Source organism: Aspergillus novofumigatus (genome assembly GCF_002847465.1).
Source record: "Aspergillus novofumigatus IBT 16806 chromosome Unknown P174scaffold_1, whole genome shotgun sequence".
NCBI lineage: Eukaryota > Fungi > Ascomycota > Eurotiomycetes > Eurotiales > Aspergillaceae > Aspergillus > Aspergillus novofumigatus.
Window position 1 is genome coordinate 5,089,991 of NW_020194274.1, and position 22,293 is coordinate 5,112,283.

Here is a 22,293-nt window from a genome sequence, read left to right on the forward strand (position 1 = left end):
ATTCACAGCTCGGTATGCAAAATTTTTGCCATGGGACCGATAGCCCCAACCCAAGCATCGACCGCAGCACGAGGGAATCCATCAGCGACATACTTCTGGGTCTTTCCATTCTCATCTGTGACCTCCAACCCCCGCACCACTTGGTCAACGTATTGCTGGACCGGCATGGCCTGCGGCCTCGTCCCACCCATGCGTCTGGCCAATTCCTCGACGTGATCTTTGTCTAATCCTGTCTCCACGTATGGGGGCACAATCTCGACCACACTGATAGAAGTATCCTTGAGCTGGTTCCTCAAGAGCACCGTGAAGGAATGCAGCGCTGATTTTGTGGCGCAGTACACGGGGAACATGGTGGCTGGGACCAACGCCAGACCTGAAGTCACAAAGGCTAGAAGGCAAGGCTGGTTCGGTCGCGACGCTTTGAAGTGTTCGATGATGCAGCGTGCCAGGACGGTCGGACCGGCCAGATTGGTTGTGATCTCGTCGGTGATGGCGTCTGTGCTTGGGTACTGAGCTGCAGAGACATCGGTGGTGTTGAAGTCCAGGAGACGCTGGATGCCGGCGCTGATGATCACCGCATCAATATCTGGGTATTTCGCAAATGCTTCGTCGATCTTGCTCGGCAGAGCTGCAAGATTCTTTACATCCATCTGTGCTTTGTTAGACAACCGTATGTTATAGAGTGCTGCACATACCTGGATGGAGCCCAACCCTGGTAGCTCAGTCGTCAGAACTTCCAGTCGTTCTGTTCGGCGACCCGAAATGATGACCTGCTTTCCGTTGGCATGATACCGGCGAGCCAATTCTTCCCCAATCCCAGAGGTGGCTCCAATGATAAGGATTGTCTGAAAGATGGCCATGTTGTGAGAGTCGAACTGTTCTGATGTGCTAATTAGACGAGATGTCCAGAGGGAAGAAAAGAAATTTATAGATTCGTAGACATCTTTCCAACAACGACTACATTTTCTGAGTTGATAATCTCCGAGGATTTAAGAGCCATAATGCTAATGTGCGTCACTGTGGCCCGGCGGTGTTTATAGCGGAGGCTTATCTCCGTGGATTTAAGGAAAGCCTCAAGACAGAACAATGGCGGTAAAGACTATAGGAAGACCCACTTGGAAAAAGTTCCCAAGGATTACGCTGGATGAGAAATGGCATGCACTTTGTCTACCAGCTTCTACCAGCTAAGGCATTCCTGCCATTCATCCCACTCGCTGTCCATTCCGTTGGACCGTCTACGGAATTCCACACTCACTTGGCGAGATTCATAATCAATTGCCCACCCCAGGCCATGGAGCCTCTTGAACTCTGGAATCGACTCATTTCCGTCTAGCCCCAGCTCCTCGATTTCCTTCGCCCTCCGTGACACAGCCGTCAGTATAGGCGCCTCCCAAACCACATCCGGATATGGCGCCGAGGACAACAAGTCGATGGCCTCTTGCCGGACCACCGAGTCTCGACATTTTGTTGCGACAAAATACAGCGGGTAAATGACGCCCATCTTCATTGGAACCCCGTCTAGCGAAGTTGCAGCGGCACTCTCTTGGCAGGCGTTGGATGATCTCACCAGGGAAAGAATCCGCTTGAACGCATAGAGAAAGCGATCATATAGCGTTTCCTCAGCATAGACGGATGTAGATGCAGTGACTAGTGCGATGTAATACTGGACGAGGAGAAGAGAAGCGCGCGCAGAAGTCTGCGGACTGCCCTGCGCTTTCTGACACGAATAGGAGTATCCGAATGCTGACTTCCAGAGCTCAAGACGCGCCTGCAGTGTCTGTGTGTGCGCGACCAGCTCCAGCGGGACGCCATCTGGTTGATGGGTACGGTAGAAGTTGCCTCCATTACGGTAAAAGTGGACGACTCGGGCATACTCCTCCATCAGGCAGGTTTCGGCTTGGTTGAACGAGTCGAAGACGTACGGGATCGGGGACATTTCCTCGGGGACGGTGACGGGGGCGCGGATCCCGACGTACAACGATGCTTGCATGTCCATTCGTGCATATGCTCTTTGGATGTCCGAGTCGACATTCCCCAGAGGGCCGGCATTGAGGACGATCTTCAAGCACATCTCCAGGTGACTCAACCCGGCAAGATAATCCCTCATGAGAATCTCGAACCATATACAGATGATCCCACAGAGCAGGGCCACCTGCGTGAGGTATCTGTCATTCCCCATATCCTTGACCAATTCCTGCAAGGAAGCCAAGGCTCTGCCATACTTCTTCAGCCCGAAAAAATACCGTCCGCTCCGAGGAGGCGCATCAAATCCATGTATCCCCACTGAACCGTGCGCCAGTCGTTCCTGCATAAGCGCACTAAGAGCGACAACACCTCGACGGACAGCAATCTCCTGGTGCATGGCTTGGATCATGAGAGGTCGCCAGTGCGAGGATTCACCGCCGCAGCTGGGTACGTCCCGGCAGAGGCACTCGATAAAGTATTGCACGTACCGAGCGTCCTGTTCACTTTCTTCCCATAGCCTGGGGAGTTGGTGCATTCTCACCGTGGACGTCAATGTCCATGTCTGAGCGAATGAGACTGCGACTGGGCTGGTCTGTGTAAGCGAAGGGCCATCGCAGCGACGGCCTGTGGTCGTACAACGCTTGCAGGAGGGCCATGTCTCGTCGCAGCGTATTCGACGGGTTCTGTAGCAGTGCGGAAGATTGAGTCAGCGAATATCGTATCAGATGTACATCACTTGTTGACTCATTGGAGCAGAAAGGGGTCGTACTTGCATGTTCGGCAACCGGTCCTTGATTTAGTATGGGCTCTGCGCATCGTATTGTATCTTGCGTGTCGATATAGGATGATCGATATCAAGACAACAAAGGCAGATGAATGTTGTACCTCTGAAACAAAAGGGAGATCCCCCGTATACATAGCCTGGGTGGATATCGGATATATCTCGGTCTACTTTAATCCACATTATACCAATTCCGGATGAGCAATACGAGCAGACCAATGGCACTGGCCATATTCTGGGGACGTTTCAATAACTGTCCAATCAATGTCCAGCTACATAAATAGCCATCTTTGTGGCTCAATAAAGTTTGTCATGGAGCCATGTCAAGGCAAGTCACTTTCAGCGCTGACCATTTCTCCGCTCTAGGTAAAACCCTCCACTTCGTATAACCTGTGCTAATGTCTATTCCCCTGGCCAGTCTCCGCCAACGGGAGACCATCGTCCTGCCGGTTCTTCAACGGCCACGACGTGGGATCCTTCCAATGCCCTTTTAGACTCAGTCCCGGGTGGAATATACTCATACTGCCACAGGCGACAACCATGCTCGCGCCCTCGAGGATCATGAACGCAACCTCATCGTTGGCCAGATCACTGCTGAACCCGCCGTTCAATTCCGCCGTGCGAAAGATCGATCGGATGAAGATGAGGAAAGTTGAAATTCCAATTCCTGAGGCACTCTTCAGTTAGAAATACCATTCCCATAGACGCGACCCTTTGTGGATGTGGAACTAACCCCAGAGAAACCCTGTCCATGTCCTGCTGCCACCAGACGAGAGCATGCAGGATTGCGACTGTCGGTGTCGGCGCAGTCTCCACAGGTAATCGATGGCAAGCGCCATGAAGGCCCCCAGTGATGCCACCTGCGCCGCTAGACCCGTGATCATAATGCTGACCCCGGTATGGCGGAGGCCGTCCTGGTCCCGTCCTGCGGTTGCAGTAAATGCTCCGCCTGCGGCCTGGAGAATGAGACATAGAAGGTCACAGGTCACGAAGATAATGGCATATGTTCGAGATTTAATCCGGGAGAAGCCCTCGCCGTAGACAACAATCACCCGGCCAAAACAGAGGTAGATCGCCGCGGTGATAAAAGCGGGTCCGATGGTAAGACAGATGAGGTACCTAGCTGCATTAGCATCGCAGGGTAACGGGCGAATGGGACACTGAGCATCGTTACTGACTGAAGAAAAGCCGAGAAATTGAACGGATTTGAGTGAAGCATGAGGCGTCCACCGTAGCCGACGACTTCAAGTAGGAGTCCGCCGGTCATGCAAGCGAGGTAGGACCAGGTGCGGGACCGAACTCCCTGGTAGATCTGGACAAGGAACATGATGAGGAAGAGAGCAAGATATAAGGCATTTCCTGGGAGACTGGGCATGTAGCGCACCAGAGCCCAGTCAAGAGGACATGTATCTAGCGTGCAGGGTGCCGTGATAGTCGGCATTGGTGCAGACGCCTGGCTTGATGGAGTAGGCATGGCTGATGTTCTTTCCCGAAAAGTGTACAATCGAAATGAAAGGATGAATGGTTAAGAGACAACAACCTGCAATTTATAGTGTAGGGAGGGCCTGTCTGATTCTCAAAATGGCACAGTCAATGCTTAGGTAGTTCTGATATGCCAAGCCAGTATTCGTTCCCAGTGGGTCAAATCCGACGATGCACCATTTTCTGGCGAGCTAAAATAACTTATTCTGGAGTCAATAGACTAATAGTATCGGGTTTCGCGGTCTAGACTCCTTTTCCACAACTTCTACGACAGATGCTACTGGCTCACAGCCACCAGTTGGGAGCCGTTTCGGTGAACCATCAGCTGGGAACCGCCGGATTCATTCGCACTCGATATAGATCCTCAGTGTGGAGTATTTCCCATCCAATTGTATGTACGTACGTCTGGACTTCGATAGACGAGAGCTGTGGCATAGCAGACGAGAAAGATCAAAGGAGTGGGCACCATTGGGTGGCCGTCGTCGAGGACGCTGGCAAGAATTGAGGCACGATCTGGTTCCATATTGGTGTTGTCATTTCATAACTCGTAACCCTTCATCTTTGTCCGGCCGTCGAAACGATGGAATTCATTCCATTGGTACTGGAAGGTTGGCTTCTAAAATCCGAATCTAGGGTTATATATCTTCGCTGCCTCAGAAATGCCTGTTCTCAACTGGTCGATGAAAAATTTCCGCTCTATCAATTTTTGTAAAGGATACGTTCTACACTTAGGGATGGCAAGAGGAAATAAAGCTTTACAAGGCGGCGAGATTAATCGAGCAACCAGCATACGCAAATGAATGCTAGGACGACCATGTTGTCCAATCCAGATCGTCCAGCCAGGCTGAATCGTCCAGCCCAAACAGCGGCATTTGAGCATCAAACCCAAGATACCCAAAGACGTCCTGGAGCCCTGTGTTGTAGTCTGTGAGGGACAGAGGAGCGTCGTGGGTGGGTGGAGAGTGAATATCGATGACCCTCTGCCACATCATCCGCAACTTGCTCAGACATCGTCTCACAGACAGACTGAGGTGCTCGTGTGCATTAAGTACTGATACAGCTATGTTCCATGTCTCCCGGACCACAATCCCAAAGACATCAGGTCGCAGCATCGCCGCTATCAAATGCTGCATTGCAATGTAAACGTAGAAAACACGGTACCGCCAGGGTATGAGTCCAGTCTTGTCTGGTTGCGAGCACTCCTGAACCAGCATGATGAGCTTCTGTGCATTTTCGACGCACAGCGTGGCGCATGTTTCGAGGACGCCGTCGCCGATGCTCGTTTCAGCTGGCGGGGAACTTTCGGCGTTTGCAGATGTGATAGACAGAGGCGCGCTATGGCAGGTCTGAGAAACATGATGCGTGTGTGTGCCAGGCTAAGAAGCGCAGAGTTAGCTCCGTGTCTGATATACGAACTAGCAACGAGGGCGAGCCACGATTCACCGGAGACGAAGAAGAGTCACCCGTCCGTCGAAGGGATTAGCAGTTTCACCACTGGCCATACTGTACCGGACGGGGGGAAGTCTGTTTTCTAACCTAGTAAGGCATTCATCAGTTCGCACAAGGGCACTGGGTTCGGCTTGGGTTGGCAGAACCAAGTCCTGCCTCACTGCTGCACTGCTGCCCGTGAGCACCTGAGAAAGACCGATGTAGCCGGTAATTTGGTTCAACTCCTGCATTATCCTAGAGACTGGAGTATTGGTCTCACCGTTCGAATCAGGTAGATCGTTACCATTTCGCACTGGGTCGAAGGATAGCAAGGGTACACTAGGTACCGTGGAATGCCGCCCAAGCGACCAAGAAAGGCTTCTGAGTGATAATCAGCGGAGGCTCGGGCCTACAAACCTGGGAAAATGTACTTCTCCGTACCTGTCCATAAATACGCACTGCTGCCAAACATCCCGCGCCAACTGGTTCTCCCTATCTGACCCCGGCCGATTCTTCTCTGAGCGGTCGAGGCCAATGCTGAGGGCAATCCGCACAGCCGAACCCAGTGCCATCCACGTCTGCTGTAAATTTGGGGTACATTGAAGATACCTGGTCATGAGAAGCAGACATTGAACGATTTCCAACGAGCCTGCTTGCCAGAGGATGATCTCCGGACGCAACAGATGCCAGGCTCGAAGAAAGAAAGTTTTGCTGGCACTATTTCTCTGTTCTGAAGGAGTTGATTCCTGTAACTGTGTGGACAAAGCAAATACGAGGTTGAGCGTGCAGAGAAAAATTTCCTCATCGCACTCCATCTGACTGCCGTCGAATATTGCCTGATAGGCGGCACCAAAAGAGCTCTGATCAAGCAGCGGTTCCAGAGGGTCGAGACATTGCCAGTACAGCCTCACCAAGTGGTCGGCATGCTTACGCGGGGGTAGGACATTATCCGCAGGATTTATAGCGAGATATGTAATCCCTGGAAGAGACAACAAGCCAAATAACGGGGCGTCTGTTAGAAGAATAGGGCACCGCTTTTTGGAGGACGGTAGCCCCAATCTGGCATACACAGCAGCCTTGACCGCGAAAGTGAATTCTCCAGGAATACCGGGGGCATTAACGCTGAGAGTGTCGACGACACTAGATTGCGACGAATGTGTTTGAGCAGGCGTAACAGGAGTCGGTAGTTGTGGAGATGCCGCAGCTGATGAAAGAGGGTCGTTGACAGTACTGCTACGGCGGTCTGACGTCGACATATAAGTGCATGGTTCTTGGAGCTCTCTGGTCCTTTGACATCTTCTACACGCTGGAATCCGAATAATCAGCATTTACAACTTCGGGACAGAAGACCGTTATCGGAGGTTACGGGTAAAAAGAGAATGTAAGCACCTGGACGGAGACCGTCACATTTGACCTTGCGACGACGACAGGTCGCGCAGGCAAGGACGGTCTTGTATGTCCTGTGTCGTAGGGAGACATGCGGCTTGGCTGGTGAAGCCGAGGACATATTGGCGAGCGTCGTTCAGCACGAGGGTAGACAGACTTGTCAGACGGCGAGCTGCAGTACTACCGTCGGATGGTCCTAAGATTCCAGGTTGTATGATGACAAACTCCGTGGAGACTAGGAACGGAAGACAGCGGAGAAATGCGCGATGCAGCTTCCACGCACCAAGGAGTAACATCAACATCTCTTCCCAGATTGGCTGGCATACAACCAGTCATTGGCCATTCCGAGCTGCCTCGGGACTGTTGATTAGCGTGCCGAGCTGCATGGGTAATAGACCAATAGGTTTGCTCTTACGTGATTTGCCTTATGGCTGTCTCCAGCACAGATTACCGAGTTTGGAATGGCCGCTCTGGAACAAGCAGCCATACGGTGGTATAAACGGGAAAGCTCGGTCGTTACTTCCCGAGTGCACTGGATGAAAAAGGCACCTCGGAACGGCCCACAATTGGCTGGCTGCGAGCAGGCCCTGTCTCATCTAATGTCGACATTGTTGTCGGCGTCTAGTATTGGTCAAGGGCTCGGCAATGCATCCATCAGGGTTCCATAACACACCATAATTGCATGCAGATGCTTGCAGGCATCATGTCTACTTACACGTGAATCCCGATGCGAAACCCGCTGCGTCTGTTGCGAAGTATGGTCGGCTTTGTGCTTTTATATCTCTATCTGGTCTGCCTGGGTATCATCCACGGCTCTATCCACGGCTACAGCCATCTCTCGCAGTCATCGCACAGAGATCAATCATGGCTGAAAACGCTCTTCCCAATCCCAAGCGCTACATTACCGAGAATGACGATGAGGGCAACTCCTTCTTCTCCAGTACCCTCAGCGAGTCCCTTCCCGTCGTGAACGATCTCGGCGGAGCCCTGGCACGTCTGGGCTATACCACAGACAGGCCGCCCGTGGTGCTCACCAATGGCACCGACCTCAAGCTCTACGAGACCTCGGTCAACGAGCTTCCTCCGCTGGTGACTCAGGGTGGCGGTGCCAATGTTTGGTATATCGATACGCCTCCAGACTCGGAAAGTCCCATGCATCGGACCGTGAGCCTGGACTTTGTCATCCAGATCGCTGGCGAGATCGAACTCACCCTGTCCTCTGGTGAAACGCGCATCATCAAACCCGGGGACTTGACAATTCAGCGATCTACTCTGCACAAATGGCGGAACCCCAGCAAGACACAGTGGTCTCGCATGGTTGGTGTCATGTCGGAGTGCCAACCCGTTGTCACTAAGAATGGAACTCTGGGCGAGGAGTTTCCGAACTGCTGAGCAATAAATGGGGTGGTGGAACAGGAAGGTATTATGCAGCGGCCACGAGATATTGTTCGATCTCGAAGGGTGTTAGATCCCTGACGGGCATGCCTTCAAGACAGCAACAAGGTATGCTATATATAGTTTTCCACCGGGAATCTGATGCCTCCAATTATGACTCCTCTCTCTATCAATTCTTAGCCTCCAAAGCGAATATCGTAAAGCAACTTGCCAAGCATGATGGTCTTCTTTTGTAACTCATGTGAGGTGCTGAGTCGCTGCAGAGATACTGGTTGACGCCATCATTCGGTGTTAGGCTGATCAGAGCCAGTTTGCTTTCAACTAAGGTTAAAAGGCTGCTGCTTGGGACAACAGTAACCTTGGTAAATTTCCTAAAACAGGCGCAGCCGGTTGACTTTTGATCCTAAGCCTGAAACGCCATACTTCTTTGCAGAAGACTACATATTCCACCAAGGCGACTTCGACAGGTACAGGGCAGTTTGTCTTCCACATTGCTTCCCAGATGTACTGACTCACCTGCGGCGATCCCTGGAGATCGGCCCTGTCTACTCGACCACAATCCATGCTACCGAGACCTTTCTAACAACTACTCATGACACAATGACTCACACCGTCACAGTGTCTAGCATCTTCACACGGTCTTCCCAGAGTTTCAGCACTTCATCCTCATCTAGAGTCGCGATGACTGAAAGCTTGTCAACTTCGTCAGAATCTGCCGCACTAGGTTCGGGGACAACAGTGACTCCAACGACAACTATTCAAAGTGGTGAAGCGTCAGCTGCCTCAGAACCATGGCTTGGAATCGTCCTTAGCTGGCTCACAGGACTGCTTCTTATGTTTTAAAACATCGATGGTAAAAGAAAGACACGGGAACACGGGCTGTGGAGATGCTGAGAATTGTGATGGAGGTCAGAAACAAACACAGCGGCCAGTCAAGTGCAATTCCTTGTTTATAGCGTGTATGTTTGTATCCACTCGGTAATGGCATGGGCGACGAGGTGATAATTAGAGACCGTGCGTATGGGTAGCGTCATTGCATGGTTTATGGTAATAATAAGCTGTCTCTAATGCTGCAGAAGATTTGCCAATCATATATAAAGCTATACTGCTTAACTGTCTATTTATATTGCAGTATTTCTTCTTATTATCTTAGACTCTTCCCCCTGTACCATAAGACCAGTTTATCGTAGAGTCCTAAGCTCGGCTCGAGTATATAGCGTGTAGATGAAGACACTATACTCTCGAAATAGCATATAAAGTGTCCGCTGAGCACTCTACACGCATGATAGCTATGAACCTATATGTGCATGCGTCCTGATTGTAGACTATCTATCAACCGAGACTAGCGACTTACTACAGCAAACCCGCAGGATTCGATGACAACTCACGCTTGCTGAAATCGGCTTTCTGTGATTGCTAAGGTCAATCCTCCGAGACCCTTTTCCACGCCAAGGTTTCAAGATCAGGGTTCTCCGCAGTCTCGGACATTGCAGATTGGGATTCATCGCTCAGACTCCGCCTCCTTCAATACACTGGGAACTTCATGACGAACTAGACTCAACTCGGCCCGGAACGTGTGGATCAGGAATCCAGGATGAAACATGCATGGCACCTCCGCGGATGCAAATAAATGCTCAAATCAGGAGCTGGGCCCACATTTGCATTCTATATGTCACCACGAACTATGCAAAATGTGGGAACGACTGGGATCCAAGTCATCGGAAAGCTACTTTGATGTCTGACCCTTTTTAAGTAAGGCCTTCGTCCGCCTAAAGAAACTATTAACATCTGCAGTGAAGCAGTTGGACCCTTGCCTGGTCCCCTCCTGAATCCTCTATTATTCCCCGTCGCTAGCACCTACGACCCAGAATGCATATCGCCTGGTCTGCGCTGGCTTTCAGCGCAACTACTTTAGCCCAGGTAACGGGGTCCGGGCCCATCAAGTTCATCTCCAAGGGTAATCCAATCCTCTCAGATGGCTCGTGGTACTCGGCCGACCCTGCACCTCTGGTGGTCAACAATACACTCTACATCCTCACCGGACGGGACAGCGCTGCTCCAGATGAAAACAACTTTATCATGGAGCAGTGGGGAATGTTCGTCTCCTCGACACCAAATACTGCCGGCTCCGAATGGATGCTTTACCCGAAAGTCGCAGAGCCGCACCAGCTGTTCGCCTGGGCTGCTCCCGGGACCTCATACGCAGCACAAGTGGTTCAAGGCTGCGACGGTCGATTCTACATGTACGCTCCGGTGACACAGGCCAATAGCAAGAATGCAGACCCGTTTGCTATTGGGGTGGCGGTGTCCGACTCTCCTACCGGGCCCTATGTCGATGCTCACCCGTCTGGCCCGATCATCTCGCAGTCAGTGCCTCCGCCGGGCAATTCCATCCAGAACATCGATCCCACTGTGCTCGTGGACGACGACGGCAAGGTCTACATGTACTTTGGCACCTTTGGCGCATTACGCGCATATGAGCTTGACGCGGACATGGTCACTGTGCGGTCGTCCGTCACTCAGGTTAACGGACTGACAGGGTTTTTCGAGGCCCCGTGGCTGATGAAGCGCAAGGGCGTCTACTATCTGCTATTCGCAGCCAACAACGCAGGCCCGGACTCGCCCTGCACACCAACCTCGTACCACGCCTGTATCGCCTATGCGACAGCCTCCTCCCCGCTGGGTCCGTGGAAATTCCGGGATGTCATTCTACCCATCGTCTCTTCGACAACCTCCCACCCTGGCGCGATCGAGCTCAATGGTGAATGGTTCCTTGTCTACCACACGGCGGACGCCACAGGAGGCGGCCATTTCCGCCGCAGTATCGCGCTGGACAAGCTCAACTGGGACGATAATCAGTCGCCACCAGCAATCCGTAAGGTCGTCCAGACGTTTGGACCCAAGCCACCAGCTCCTCCAACATACAACATTGCGCCCAAAGCTGTGGCCAGCTCGAAGTATCCCTCAGGGATTCAGTACTGGATAAAGGCCGTCAATGATGGAATCGTTCGGGCCAACCCGCTGCCCCCGGATTACTGGAGTTCCTATGAAGCAGAAAAGTCCCGAGAGACCAGCGTGCTTACCTATGTGTGGAAAGAATCTGTGGAACTCAACGGGACGTCGATGGTTTTCTTCGCCGACCAAGCCGCCGGGCTAACGTGGGAGTTGCGCCCCCAAAGAAATGGTTCGTGGAATATCTGGATCAGTCGTCCAACTGGAAGCCTGTTGTCAACACCACTCCCTATCCCCTGAAGGTGACCGACACTCCGCAGGTGGTGAAATTCCAAACCATCCGCACCACCTCGATCCGTGCCACCCTGATCGCATCCGGCTCGGGCGGACAGTTTGCCGGTGTTGGCGTGAAGGAATGGGAAGCTTTGGCGACAGAGCTGCAGAAAAGCTGACGGGATGTGTGAGGATGTTTCAGAGTAATATATTCACGATAAGCGGATTGGTGACGAGTTAGAAGCTATGCTCAGTAGATCCTCCTTTCCATGTAACGCCGGAGGTGTTCGGCGTCGTGGCCAATAAATCTAATGCATCATTTATTACTCCGTCACAACAATGCCTCCGCGAATAGGGAGTTCATCCGTTTCTTTTTAGCTGAAGCGGGGTTTGATGAAGCCCACTTTATCCCAGTCGTCCGCCGGTCTTATACCCAACCAGGAAGGTTAGAAGCTATAATGTGGAGAGATCGACATGCAGAGACCACTTCAGGACGCAATTTGACTTGACCAGGAATGGGCCCATAACCCTGATGGTTCTAATTTGTAAATGTCCGCAGAAGGAATGGGCAGCGATCATTGTGATTGTCAAGCCTGAGATATTATTAAATACAAAGCTAGCCATGCTTCGAAAGGGTAAAGAGAGGGTTGAAAAAAGCCAAAGAAGATCAAGCTTTCAATGTTCTCATTTCCATAATATGCAATAAGAATAAAAAATGGGTTGGCATAGTCTCTCCACAACCGTGGGCGTTGTCACCACCCTGCTGGCTCTCACCGTCTGCGGTCAAAAGGACAACATCGGCCTCAAAAATGGATACATCTCCCTGTCCACGGCCAATTGGGACCTGAAGCTCGTCAAAGACGCCCAGGTTCTTGCATCTCTCACACCCAAGGGGAACTCCTTTGATTTCCTCCCCTTTGACTATCTCCCCGTCCGCACCGAGAATGAGCAATATCACAACGGGGATATCACCTTCAGCTACCGCGCCACTGGGGAGACAAAATGGGTTGAGGTAAACTCCGCGAAGTCTCGCAAGGCCGTGACCGTCGTCCAGGCCAAAGATGCCCTGGCAGCCGGTGACTTGACCCCGACTTTGCCTGCTAACTCGCCACTCCGCATCATCCGTAGATGGGTCGATGTCGACGGCGACTTGGGCCTGTCCTTCACTGTCACCAATATTGCCGACCATGACATTGAAGTTGGCAGTCTCGGCTTCCCGACCGAGTTCAACAGTATCTTCACCAACCGGACCCCGGAGGAGATGTCGGCCAAGTGCTCGCTGACAGACCCTTATATTGGCATGGACGCTGGCTATCTGCAGGTCACACCAACGTCTGGCACGGGGGAAGCGTTGATTGTGACACCCTTGGGCAACACAAGCACCCCGTTTGAAGCGTGGCACGATATCGATGAGCCCTATTTTGACTCCACCGCATACGGGAGTCAAACCTTCGAGGGATTCTACGAGTGGCTGGTACACTCCAAGGCCAACGCCGACACGGAATGGCGCCAGGCCAAACCCTGGAATCCCGCCACCTCGCGCATCCTGAAAGCCGGACAGTCTACAACTGTCGGTCTACGCTTCTCAGTGGTGAAGGACGGCATCCGCGGTATCCAGAAGGCGGTGCGTGCCACCAACACCCCCCTGACGATTGGGACGGGATACGTGGTGCCCCGAGACCTCACCGTTCAACTGCGCATCCTCGCCCCGGCCGACGTCGCCTCGGTGGTCAGCGAGGATAATGCATTGGCCATCACCCGGAAAGAGAACGCGCTCTCGCTGACTCCCACCGGATCCGCCTGGGGCCGCAACCGGCTCACCATCTCCTACGCCGATGGCAAGACCCAAACGGTCCACTACTTCATTGTGGAGTCGGCCCCAGACGCCGTCGCCCGTCTGGGCCAATTTTCCACCTCAACAATGTGGTTCACTGACAGGTCGGATCCCTTTGGCCGCGCCCCTTCCATCATGTCATATGATGCCTCTACCAAAAAGCCCGTCCTCCAGGATCCCCGCGTCTGGATTGCGGGACTGAGCGACGAAGGCGGTGTCATCTATATGGCGACGGCGATGAAACAGAGCGCCCATCCGGATGCCAACGAGATCGCCAAGCTGGAGGAGTTCGTCAGCAAGGTGCTCTTCCGCACGATCCAGAATGGGGGTGACCTGGTCCGCAAAAGCATATTCTTCTACGAGCCCTCCGCCGTGTCAGGGTATTCGTACAGCAAGTCCATCGACTGGGGCAACTGGTGGTCGTGGAACAAGGCCGATTCCTATTCCACCCAACGCTCATTTGATTATATCCACGTCGTCGCCACGTACTGGGCGCTGTATCGCGCCGGTCGTGACCAGCCGGGGTTGCTGAAACAAAACACCTGGCAGTGGTATCTCGGCCGCGCCGTTAATACCACGATTGCTTGCTTTGCAACCGACTCCGCCGGCAGGGAGCTGGTGCAATACTCGCGGGTTGGCCAGATGGGCGAGACGGTGGTCGGTGAACTTCTCCATGATCTGCGCCGCGAAGGGTGGTCCAAGGAAGCAGATGCGGTGGAGGTGTCCATGAAAAAACGCGCAGACCTGTGGAACTCGCAAGCAGAGCCGTTTGGCAGTGAGATGGCGTGGGATTCGACGGGACAGGAGGGTGTGTACTACTGGTCCAAGTAAGCCACTTCTGCTCTCTCTTGGAAGGATGACAAGCTGATAGAGGACTTTGCGAACAGCTATTTCAAATTCACCAACACCGCGACCAAGACAATCAATAGCATTCTGGGATATATGCCTACTGTTTCTCACTGGGGCTGGAACGGAAATGCCCGGCGCTATTGGGATTTTATGTATGCGCTGCTCTGCTCTCTTTCACCAGCATCAAGAACCTAACATGCTTCCCTTTTAGCTACGCCGGAAAGCTACAGCGCATCGAACGTATGATCCACCACTATGGCTCCAGTCTTAACGCCATTCCCCTGCTCGCACAATTCCGCCAGCAGCCCAAGGACACCTACCTTCTCCGCGTCGGCTACGGCGGTGTCTCTGGTCCCCTGACCAGCATTCGCCAGGACGGATCCATGTACAACGCCTTCCACTCCTTTCCCGACACTCTCGCGGGCGATGACTACTCGGGCGATTACGGGCCAAATTTCTTGGGTGTTATGCTCGCGTCCGCCACGTACGTCGTCGAGGACCCGGATCTGGGGCTCGTTGCGTACGGCGGCAACCTCGCAGTGAATGGACAAACGGTGACAGTGCAGCCGCGCGATGCAGTTCGCCAGCGGGTGTACATAGCGTCCATGGGAGTGTACATCGTCGCCAGCTCCGGCTGGATTGAACAGTTTTCTTTCGCGAGAACGAGCGCCAAGCAAGTGACGCTGCGGCTTGTCCCCGGGCCGTCCAAGGCTGCATCGGCAATCGTCTGGGTTGAGAGCCCTGGCACAAGCACTCAGTACAAAGTCACCTCGCAGGCCAAGGCAATGCGCGGAGGATGGCAGGTGCAGCTGGCCAATGGTGGGGTAGAAGTGACCGTAGCCTCTGCGTAGTATATGGCTACAGAGTTTGGTAAGGGTCGGTCTCTAGATAGACCTGCCAATGCAATCATCGCCATATCAATCTACATGTGTACCTGTCTTAAAGTCACCGTGCAAATACGCAATGGAATTCAAGAGAGGCACACTCTGACTTTTGGAGACCATGGTCTCAATCTCTAACTTGCGTCTCCGTGCCGAATCTCGTAATCGGGCTGTTAGGCAGATTTCTCGACTAGGGCTTGCAGATAACCCCTCGCCTGATTGAAGACAACATGAAAACTATCAGGTAGCCATGGGCAGCTTTCACACGAGTTCAGCCAGTGAAGAGATCCACCACGAACCATGGTCTGTGCGAGGAAGCCTGCACTCTTAAATCCCTCTCATCTGTGGGATTGTGCAACTGGTGTGGTTCCACTCAGCAGGAATAAGCTGCATTAGTACCATTATCTTCAGCCAAACAATTCGCACACACATCAGTATGAGCCTCTATTTGTCAGTTGAATCTACTAGCCAATGGGATTGAGGAGACCACCGATATTAGTCACAATTGGCTAACATTGCTTTTCTCAAAAGGCAGACTTACCCAACAGCTATTATGTTTAATAGGACACCACCCCCTGAAAACATCCTACATAGGTTGCATCTTTTTCATCTCGCTACAGACACCCCTCTACATATATTGTAACTATCTTGCCAACCAATCATTTCTCAAATTGTCAAAGTTATCCATTGGGGTTGTGCCAAACTAAGCTGTCCGTGCTTTGAGGCCTACGCTGATGAACTTTACTAGTGGATTGTCATGGACCACAGATGATGCTACTCTGCGCCAGAAGTTTAAGGAATTTGGGGCAGTAGAACAAGCAGTAAGTAAACAGCCCCTGCCATTTTCCCTCTTGGCATACTGTCTAAGTCAATATAGGCTATTGTGAATGATAAAGAGACTGGCCGCTCCAGAGGCTTTGACTTTGTTCGCTTTAGCTGTGATGACGAAGCCACTGCGGCTATGCATGAAATAAATGATGCGGAGTAAGTATACCATGGCACTGATCACTCGATAAGAGCTACTTGGTGGTGTAGCTGGACCGTTGCTAGTAGTGTCTAGGCTTGACGGCAGGAGAATCCATGTTGACATATCCACTGAGCGCGGTTAGTAGGTGGCTCCAAGGCCAGGAGGATATGGAGGATATTGAAGCATAGATCAGGAAGAAGCGGAAATGATTGTTTATAAAACAACATGTGACAGAGGCTTATTTGAATGCCTCTACTAGTTAGTCGTGTGTCATGCATCCACTGCATGGACCTGCCAACGGTAAATTTATACTCATGAATATTTTCCTCCTCCCATTCTTAATAGCAGACTATGAGTGCACTAGCCCAGTCCATTAGATACTCACTTGCTATTCAGTATACATAACTAACAGGCTCTCCTTCTGCCTCTACTGTTATTAGTCTTAATTCTCTTAGATCATTATACCCATATGCCAGTTGTATACGTGGTCAGCCTAACCAGTTATTTGGCTAAATGATTTCCATTAAATAAACAAATAACCGATTATTGACACACATGTTTGAGCGAGAGACATAGGTAGGAGGATAGCTTTCCCCACAGAAGACACAATGTCCCTCCTTCTCAGCTGATATTTCTTGTTCCACCCAGGACTTCACGGGACAACACGGTTATTCAAAGCATACCATCGTCTGGCAGGCCTGTAATAGGCAGACGGCCAAAAAAATAAAAAATAAATAAATAAATAAATAAAAAACAAATAAAAGATAAAGAAATAAACCGCCAAAGCTGCCTAGCAAGGCACATTCTTATTTTCTTGGATCCATCCATGGCAGACTCCCCCGGCCCTCAGCGGTAATCACTCGACCAGCATACCAAATACGGTCAGGCGAGCTCACACGATAGTAGTGTGTAGACTCTCCATTAACATTTGTTATAACCTCGAAATTGCCGGTGTCCCGTTCGCCTCTCCATAGCTTCTCTGGATAAGCGCGTTAGGGCCGTCAGCATTCGGAACAACTGTTGCCGTCTGTGACCAAGCCTTCCCTGAGTGTTATTTCTTAACCAGTGGACAAGGTTCCCTTGCAGGATTATAACCTCAGAGTTGCCAGGATTGTCCGGAGTGCCGTAAGCGCTCTGGATTAAAGACAGCCATGTGTCTCCTCCCGTGGTGTTAGCAACCTCGTTCCAGTTTTTCCTCCCGAGTGTCGCGGTAGTAAGTGAACAAGTGAACCTCCTACCGGAACGACCACCTCGAAGTTGCCGCGTGCGTTCACACCGAGTCTGTGTAAGTACTCTGGATTAGGGCACCAGGGCCCGTCGCCTGGTAATGGTTGCGGTAGGTCCATGCCAGTGACGTTTCCCGGCGGCGGAATTGTGACGCCAGCAGTGGACAAGATTGTTACCTTCAGGTGCCACGAGCTCGAAATTACTGGGATACTCAGGGGTCCCATAGGTACTCTGAATCAAAGAAGCAGGTCCAGTTGCTTTGGTGGAAATGGTTGCAGTAGGTTCCATCCAGGCGTCACTTGGATCAGTGCACCCACCAATGGGTAAGAGTATCCTCTTTGCTTTGGCATTCCAACGAACAAAGTGCAAGTTGCCACCGGAACCTTCAATCTTCATCGACATAGTGAACGATGATTCCTTTAAGATAGTCTGTAGAAACTGATGATCTGATAGTAACTGGAGTCATGGACGGCACGAAATGATGGAAGGATGCAGACTGAACAGGGTCTTTATATAGATTCCTGGGACGATCATAGTGCTACCGGCTCTATAGCACATCAAGGTCCATACGGAGAGAGGCAAACCAGTGTCGAAAGTTCACTTAAGATCGAGGAAAGTGGATCCAGCTCGTCCATGTCAGATGTGTCAACCCTAGTGCTGGAATATTGGATCCTGCGAACAAACAGTTAGGCTTGCAAGGAGCAATTTGAAAAGCTGGAACAAATGTCTACTTAAATCTAGACCAACTACACAAGAACTAACTAATGTATTAAAATACTGGTGACTCCTGATAAGGATGTTTGCAGACTGGTCAGCTGCAAAACCACGTAAAGCTGAAATTCTGGTCTCATCGTATGACATACATATCAAGCGTACCTATATTAGAAAGACAAAAATAGATTTGGAATTAAAACAAGGCCACCAGGTAAAGGTTAACCATATGTTTAGTGACAGGATTTATGCCAACATGGTTCAAACGGTCTAAAATCTCGCAAACATAGCAGAGCCACATCCCCCTGGCTTTTCAACATGTAACAAGGATGATGTATTAGGCAATGGTGCCCTATGATAAGTCTTCTTCTGAGGGCGTGGCCAGATATCTGGCAAAGAGTCAAAAGAATTTTCCAGGTTCCGCTGATCTTGTGCATGGGTCGGCGAGATTTAAGGAAATGAGTATTGTTATTTTACATGAGACGCTTATGCTAGCTTCACTTTTCTCATATGGATTTGTAAGAGTGGGGAATCATTAAACGTAGATTCAAGAGGCAAGGTTGATAAACTATATTACATGCCCCTTTCCACATGAAGGTCTAACGATCCCCAATTGAAGTGTTGAACGCCCTTTGAGGCCTTTTCTCAAGCCGGAACCATAAGAACACTGTTGAACTCAAGGTCGTCGATGTATCCTCTAACAGTCTGACACTACCTCATTATGGGTGTGTTAGGTGTGGAACGGCGCAACAGTGCCTGCGAGAGTCGACACGGCGACATAAGCATTAGGCAAAAAACCATATCCATGCATGTCGAAGCTCGATGACCGAGAATCTTTCAATCTGAACGGGAGCGATTCTGTAGAATTTTATTTGTGAAGTGGTCCACCAAGATCGTGTGGACCCACAAGCGCGAAATAGGTCAAATTCTTATCTAGGTCAGATGCTAAAATCAAAAGGCGCTTCAACAACTTTCTCAAATGGTGAATACACATATCTAGATACTCAGCAATGGACTCTTGCCAGTCTGGAACTAGAGCTTGACCTACTTTGTAAGTTAATACGCCAGATCCTCTCCGCGCTCATCCCTGAGAGTTAGGCCATTTCCCATAAATTTGAAGCGATTCGCACTCAGATACTTGTAAATAAAATACTCTGTCCGAAATCTTTCAAGGATCTCCCCATTATATACACAACGGACATGAAAGGGAAAATATTAATACAAATAAAATGATTTTATGATATAAGGTATCCATGCCCTAGGCTCACCCTCACCGCTCCGCGTTGCGTTGAGGGTGAGCCTAGGGCATGGATCTTGCTGTTTCGGTGCATACTTCCAGTGCTTGCGGGGTGACCTGTGGTTTCCCGGATGCGGGTAAGGCGTTTGAGGGTCACCAGTGGGTCTGAGCGAAGTCTATTGACTTCCTGTTAACATTAGCTAGACTCAATATTTGGCACGTATTGTTGAACATTAATCTTTTCTTCTTAAGCCGGAAAATTGTATTTAAATGACGCCAAACCTCTGAAGGTTAATTTACAGACGACCATGGGATACTGGTCGAATATTTAAACTACGTCACGGCTTGTAAGTCATTATGATTCTCCTCCGGAGCACTCGGTAGAGAGTGGCGATATTTAGGGTACTATGAAAAGGGTTTGATATACTAGTTACTCAGTATCAGGTTTACATGGCAGTGGGCTGTTCTTCCATTAACTGGTAAACACCAGCATACTAGGTGATGTCAACTGAGGTGGCAACTTTAGAAACCTTCCTTTGTTGAATGGGTTGAATCGGTAGGCAGAGATTATAAAAGGAGATATTCTCCCTCATATGCGACTGATGTTGCGTGTTAACCCCTAATCAACGTTTAAAAGGAATCAAGATTCCAATAAATAGTCATGATGAAACTCTCTCTACTCGCTCTATGTCTTTCCACCGCTGCCCTTGCGGCTAGTCATCCGGCCTATGAAGTGTATATGGCACCGCAATGCCAGCGTGGCTTCGCGTATTGTGGCTGGTATTTGAAAAGTCAACTTGGTAAGCACAACACCAATATACAACAGAGGAAGGCAAAGTATTAGTTGCTGACTTGAACTAAGGCTTTAACAATCTCCCTCACTACAACGATCAAGCCATCTACTATTGCGAAAACATCTATTACCCGGACTATGTAAAGAAGTGCGACGATAAGTGTGGCTCGCAAGGGAAAGCTCTTTGTTACAAATGATCGCGTATATATGGTAAGTCTTTTGCAGCTTAAGATGTTGTGGAGTACCCAACAAACCAGATATATGTCTGGACAAACTTCTGTAACCCAGGATTTGTGCCTGACTGTAGGCTGCTCATAAACATCCGCAGGAGATTATTATGGTTTTGCTCGCGTCTCAATTCGCTTGAGATCTGTTCAATGCCATTTTTACTAACCTCTGGGTAGCCTCACTACTATATTTCTGAAAAAAAAAAAAAAAGCCCTTTTGTTGACCTGGTGGACATCTGTTTCTGTATGGCTGATTGGAAGAAAAGGTCTATTAATGTAGTATTATTTCTGCCTTGGTATAGGTTTTCCCCTACTATTAGGTTTTCCTATACTGTTATGCAAATGCAAAGGCAGCTTTTGGAAAATAATTTTCAAGCTATTCAATAAAACCTGTGCTGGTCTGCACAGTCTGGGACAGTAGAACAATATTAGTTCCGCTTTGCGGCGTTTGTAGACTCCAATTCACTTCCCCAAGCTATTACAACAGTTCTAAGGTGCTGATGCGCTAGCACCTCATATCCAAACGATAGCTCATCAATACAGCTCCATTTCAAGGAGATCTACAAACATGTTCCGCCGTCCGATGCGTTCATGGGCGTCTGATATGCACCTATCATTGTAAATCTGGGTTGCACCACAAGATATAGTTTATCACAAGCTGCTTCCTCTCATTTCTCGGCGGGAGGAAGAGGAGATTTAGTCAACGAACCTGATAGATATGATGGACGAATTATAATACAAGTACTACAACCGGCAGGCGCGGAAATGACGTTAATTCGTGAAGGACTTGAGAGGCGGACAGGAAAAGCTGGTCTTGAATTCAGACTACTGAGGTTTATGTGGCTCTGATGTGCGGTCTGGTCGCATATTGAGGTATACATAATCAGCGTACAGCGAGCACAAGTCCAGATAAATGCAAAAGCGCTCTGATGAGCGCTTGAGGCTGCCCAACTGGACTTCTCTCTTATCGAATATTATCCTTAACCTGGGTATGGACAGTCGAAATGCACGTCAACTTCCCAACAGAGGACTTCGCGTCTTCGGAATACCGCAGTGAAGGAAACTGGGTCAACGGCAGCGAAGGTGCAGGGTACCGGCCTGATCATTCCGACGCCTTACAATGCGTGGAAACGATGTATGGGACAGATTATGGAAGGATAGCTGCCTATCTCTGCACTGTACGCCCACTTTCCCTGCTCTTGGTGAATGCCTTATAGTGAAAGATTACCAGGACGACGCAGTCCTGTACCTGTCAACAGCCTGGGCCTAGCAGCAGGAATACCTTGCACACAATGTACACACTGTGTATTACACTGGATGCTGCACCGGCAATGGTAGAAAGGGTTCTATTCATGTGGGGTGTCATATGTATGTCACACATTAGGTCCACCGCGATGACGGGGCACAGATGCAGGGAGGATTTTCAGTGGCTATCCCATGTCACCCTAGTATGGATTTCACATCCTTAACTCTACCAATGCATCCTACAGCTTGTGTATTAATTTAAATATATACTTATTATCTACAGGATTAATCTCTACTAGCAGTGTCGTGCGCGGAGTTCATGGTTACCATACTAATAATTAGGAGTGACCATAAGGTGTAGTGAGCAGAGTCTACATTCAATTCCCATCTACTCTGAAGTCCATAGTCCCCCATAGTCCTACCTTACTCAGTAGGCCTTAGGTAAGTATTAGATATAGTCTAAGAACTATATCACCCCGTTCCTAAAGTAGTTGACTAGCAGAGAACAGCAGAGACGGATCCCAGGGTGTGACAAATAGTTAATTAAATTATTATCCCTATAATCTATCCTAGATTAAATCCTATTTTGTTCTCTACTATAGTTTAGTTCCTGGTTATTCATCCTATCTCTCTACAGAGAGTTAATCCTCCTAAAGTTAA

At 50.1% G+C, this 22,293-nt stretch overlaps 8 protein-coding genes across 8 annotated transcripts; 4 read left to right on the forward strand and 4 right to left on the reverse strand.

The window, feature by feature from the left end:
- Window positions 1-2: 2 nt before the first annotated feature.
- On the reverse strand, window positions 3-860 carry P174DRAFT_361478 (putative short chain dehydrogenase; the record flags this gene model as incomplete). The annotated part of the gene is made up of 1 exon (XM_024821787.1): window positions 3-860. One exon carries the CDS (start codon window positions 858-860, stop codon window positions 3-5), a length of 858 nt encoding a protein of 285 aa, XP_024688269.1.
- Window positions 861-1,177: 317 nt separating this feature from the next.
- Window positions 1,178-2,819, reverse strand: P174DRAFT_383505 (Zn(II)2Cys6 transcription factor; the record flags this gene model as incomplete). The annotated part of the gene is made up of 2 exons (XM_024823164.1): window positions 2,735-2,819; window positions 1,178-2,648 (listed from the first exon to the last, which is right to left on the reverse strand). Exons 1-2 carry the CDS (start codon window positions 2,779-2,781, stop codon window positions 1,178-1,180), a joined length of 1,518 nt encoding a protein of 505 aa, XP_024688270.1. The 5' UTR covers window positions 2,782-2,819.
- A 322-nt stretch (window positions 2,820-3,141) lies between these two features.
- Window positions 3,142-4,220, reverse strand: P174DRAFT_361730 (RTA1 domain-containing protein; the record flags this gene model as incomplete). The annotated part of the gene is made up of 3 exons (XM_024821803.1): window positions 3,142-3,413; window positions 3,480-3,865; window positions 3,925-4,220. The coding sequence occupies 3 exons, from the start codon at window positions 4,218-4,220 to the stop codon at window positions 3,142-3,144; spliced, it is 954 nt and encodes a 317-aa protein (XP_024688271.1).
- Window positions 4,221-5,031: 811 nt separating this feature from the next.
- P174DRAFT_509548 (transcription factor domain-containing protein) lies at window positions 5,032-7,135 on the reverse strand (the record flags this gene model as incomplete). Its single annotated transcript, XM_024831570.1, has 5 exons — window positions 5,032-5,516; window positions 5,555-5,604; window positions 5,672-6,037; window positions 6,098-6,937; window positions 7,023-7,135. 5 exons carry the CDS (start codon window positions 7,133-7,135, stop codon window positions 5,032-5,034), a joined length of 1,854 nt encoding a protein of 617 aa, XP_024688272.1.
- A 771-nt stretch (window positions 7,136-7,906) lies between these two features.
- P174DRAFT_361315 (cupin domain-containing protein) lies at window positions 7,907-8,434 on the forward strand (the record flags this gene model as incomplete). The annotated part of the gene is made up of 1 exon (XM_024821775.1): window positions 7,907-8,434. The coding sequence occupies one exon, from the start codon at window positions 7,907-7,909 to the stop codon at window positions 8,432-8,434; it is 528 nt and encodes a 175-aa protein (XP_024688273.1).
- A 1,872-nt stretch (window positions 8,435-10,306) lies between these two features.
- P174DRAFT_509550 (uncharacterized protein) lies at window positions 10,307-11,841 on the forward strand (the record flags this gene model as incomplete). Its single annotated transcript, XM_024831571.1, has 2 exons — window positions 10,307-11,556; window positions 11,583-11,841. The coding sequence occupies 2 exons, from the start codon at window positions 10,307-10,309 to the stop codon at window positions 11,839-11,841; spliced, it is 1,509 nt and encodes a 502-aa protein (XP_024688274.1).
- Window positions 11,842-12,377: 536 nt separating this feature from the next.
- Window positions 12,378-15,493, forward strand: P174DRAFT_469978 (uncharacterized protein; the record flags this gene model as incomplete). Its single annotated transcript, XM_024830578.1, has 3 exons — window positions 12,378-14,323; window positions 14,384-14,497; window positions 14,557-15,493. The coding sequence occupies 3 exons, from the start codon at window positions 12,378-12,380 to the stop codon at window positions 15,194-15,196; spliced, it is 2,700 nt and encodes an 899-aa protein (XP_024688275.1). The 3' UTR covers window positions 15,197-15,493.
- A 4,456-nt stretch (window positions 15,494-19,949) lies between these two features.
- On the forward strand, window positions 19,950-20,496 carry P174DRAFT_53772 (uncharacterized protein). The gene is made up of 2 exons (XM_024832375.1): window positions 19,950-20,168; window positions 20,231-20,496. The coding sequence occupies exons 1-2, from the start codon at window positions 20,030-20,032 to the stop codon at window positions 20,356-20,358; spliced, it is 267 nt and encodes an 88-aa protein (XP_024688276.1). The 5' UTR covers window positions 19,950-20,029; the 3' UTR covers window positions 20,359-20,496.
- Window positions 20,497-22,293: the final 1,797 nt, after the last annotated feature.

Bases quoted from the DNA above. Each gene is read 5' to 3' on its own strand.
- P174DRAFT_53772 (XM_024832375.1), top strand. From the start codon at position 20,030: ATGATGAAACTCTCTCTACTCGCTCTATGTCTTTCCACCGCTGCCCTT. The intron at 20,169-20,230 runs GTAAGCACAACA...ACTTGAACTAAG, and splicing joins GTATTTGAAAAGTCAACTTG to GCTTTAACAATCTCCCTCAC.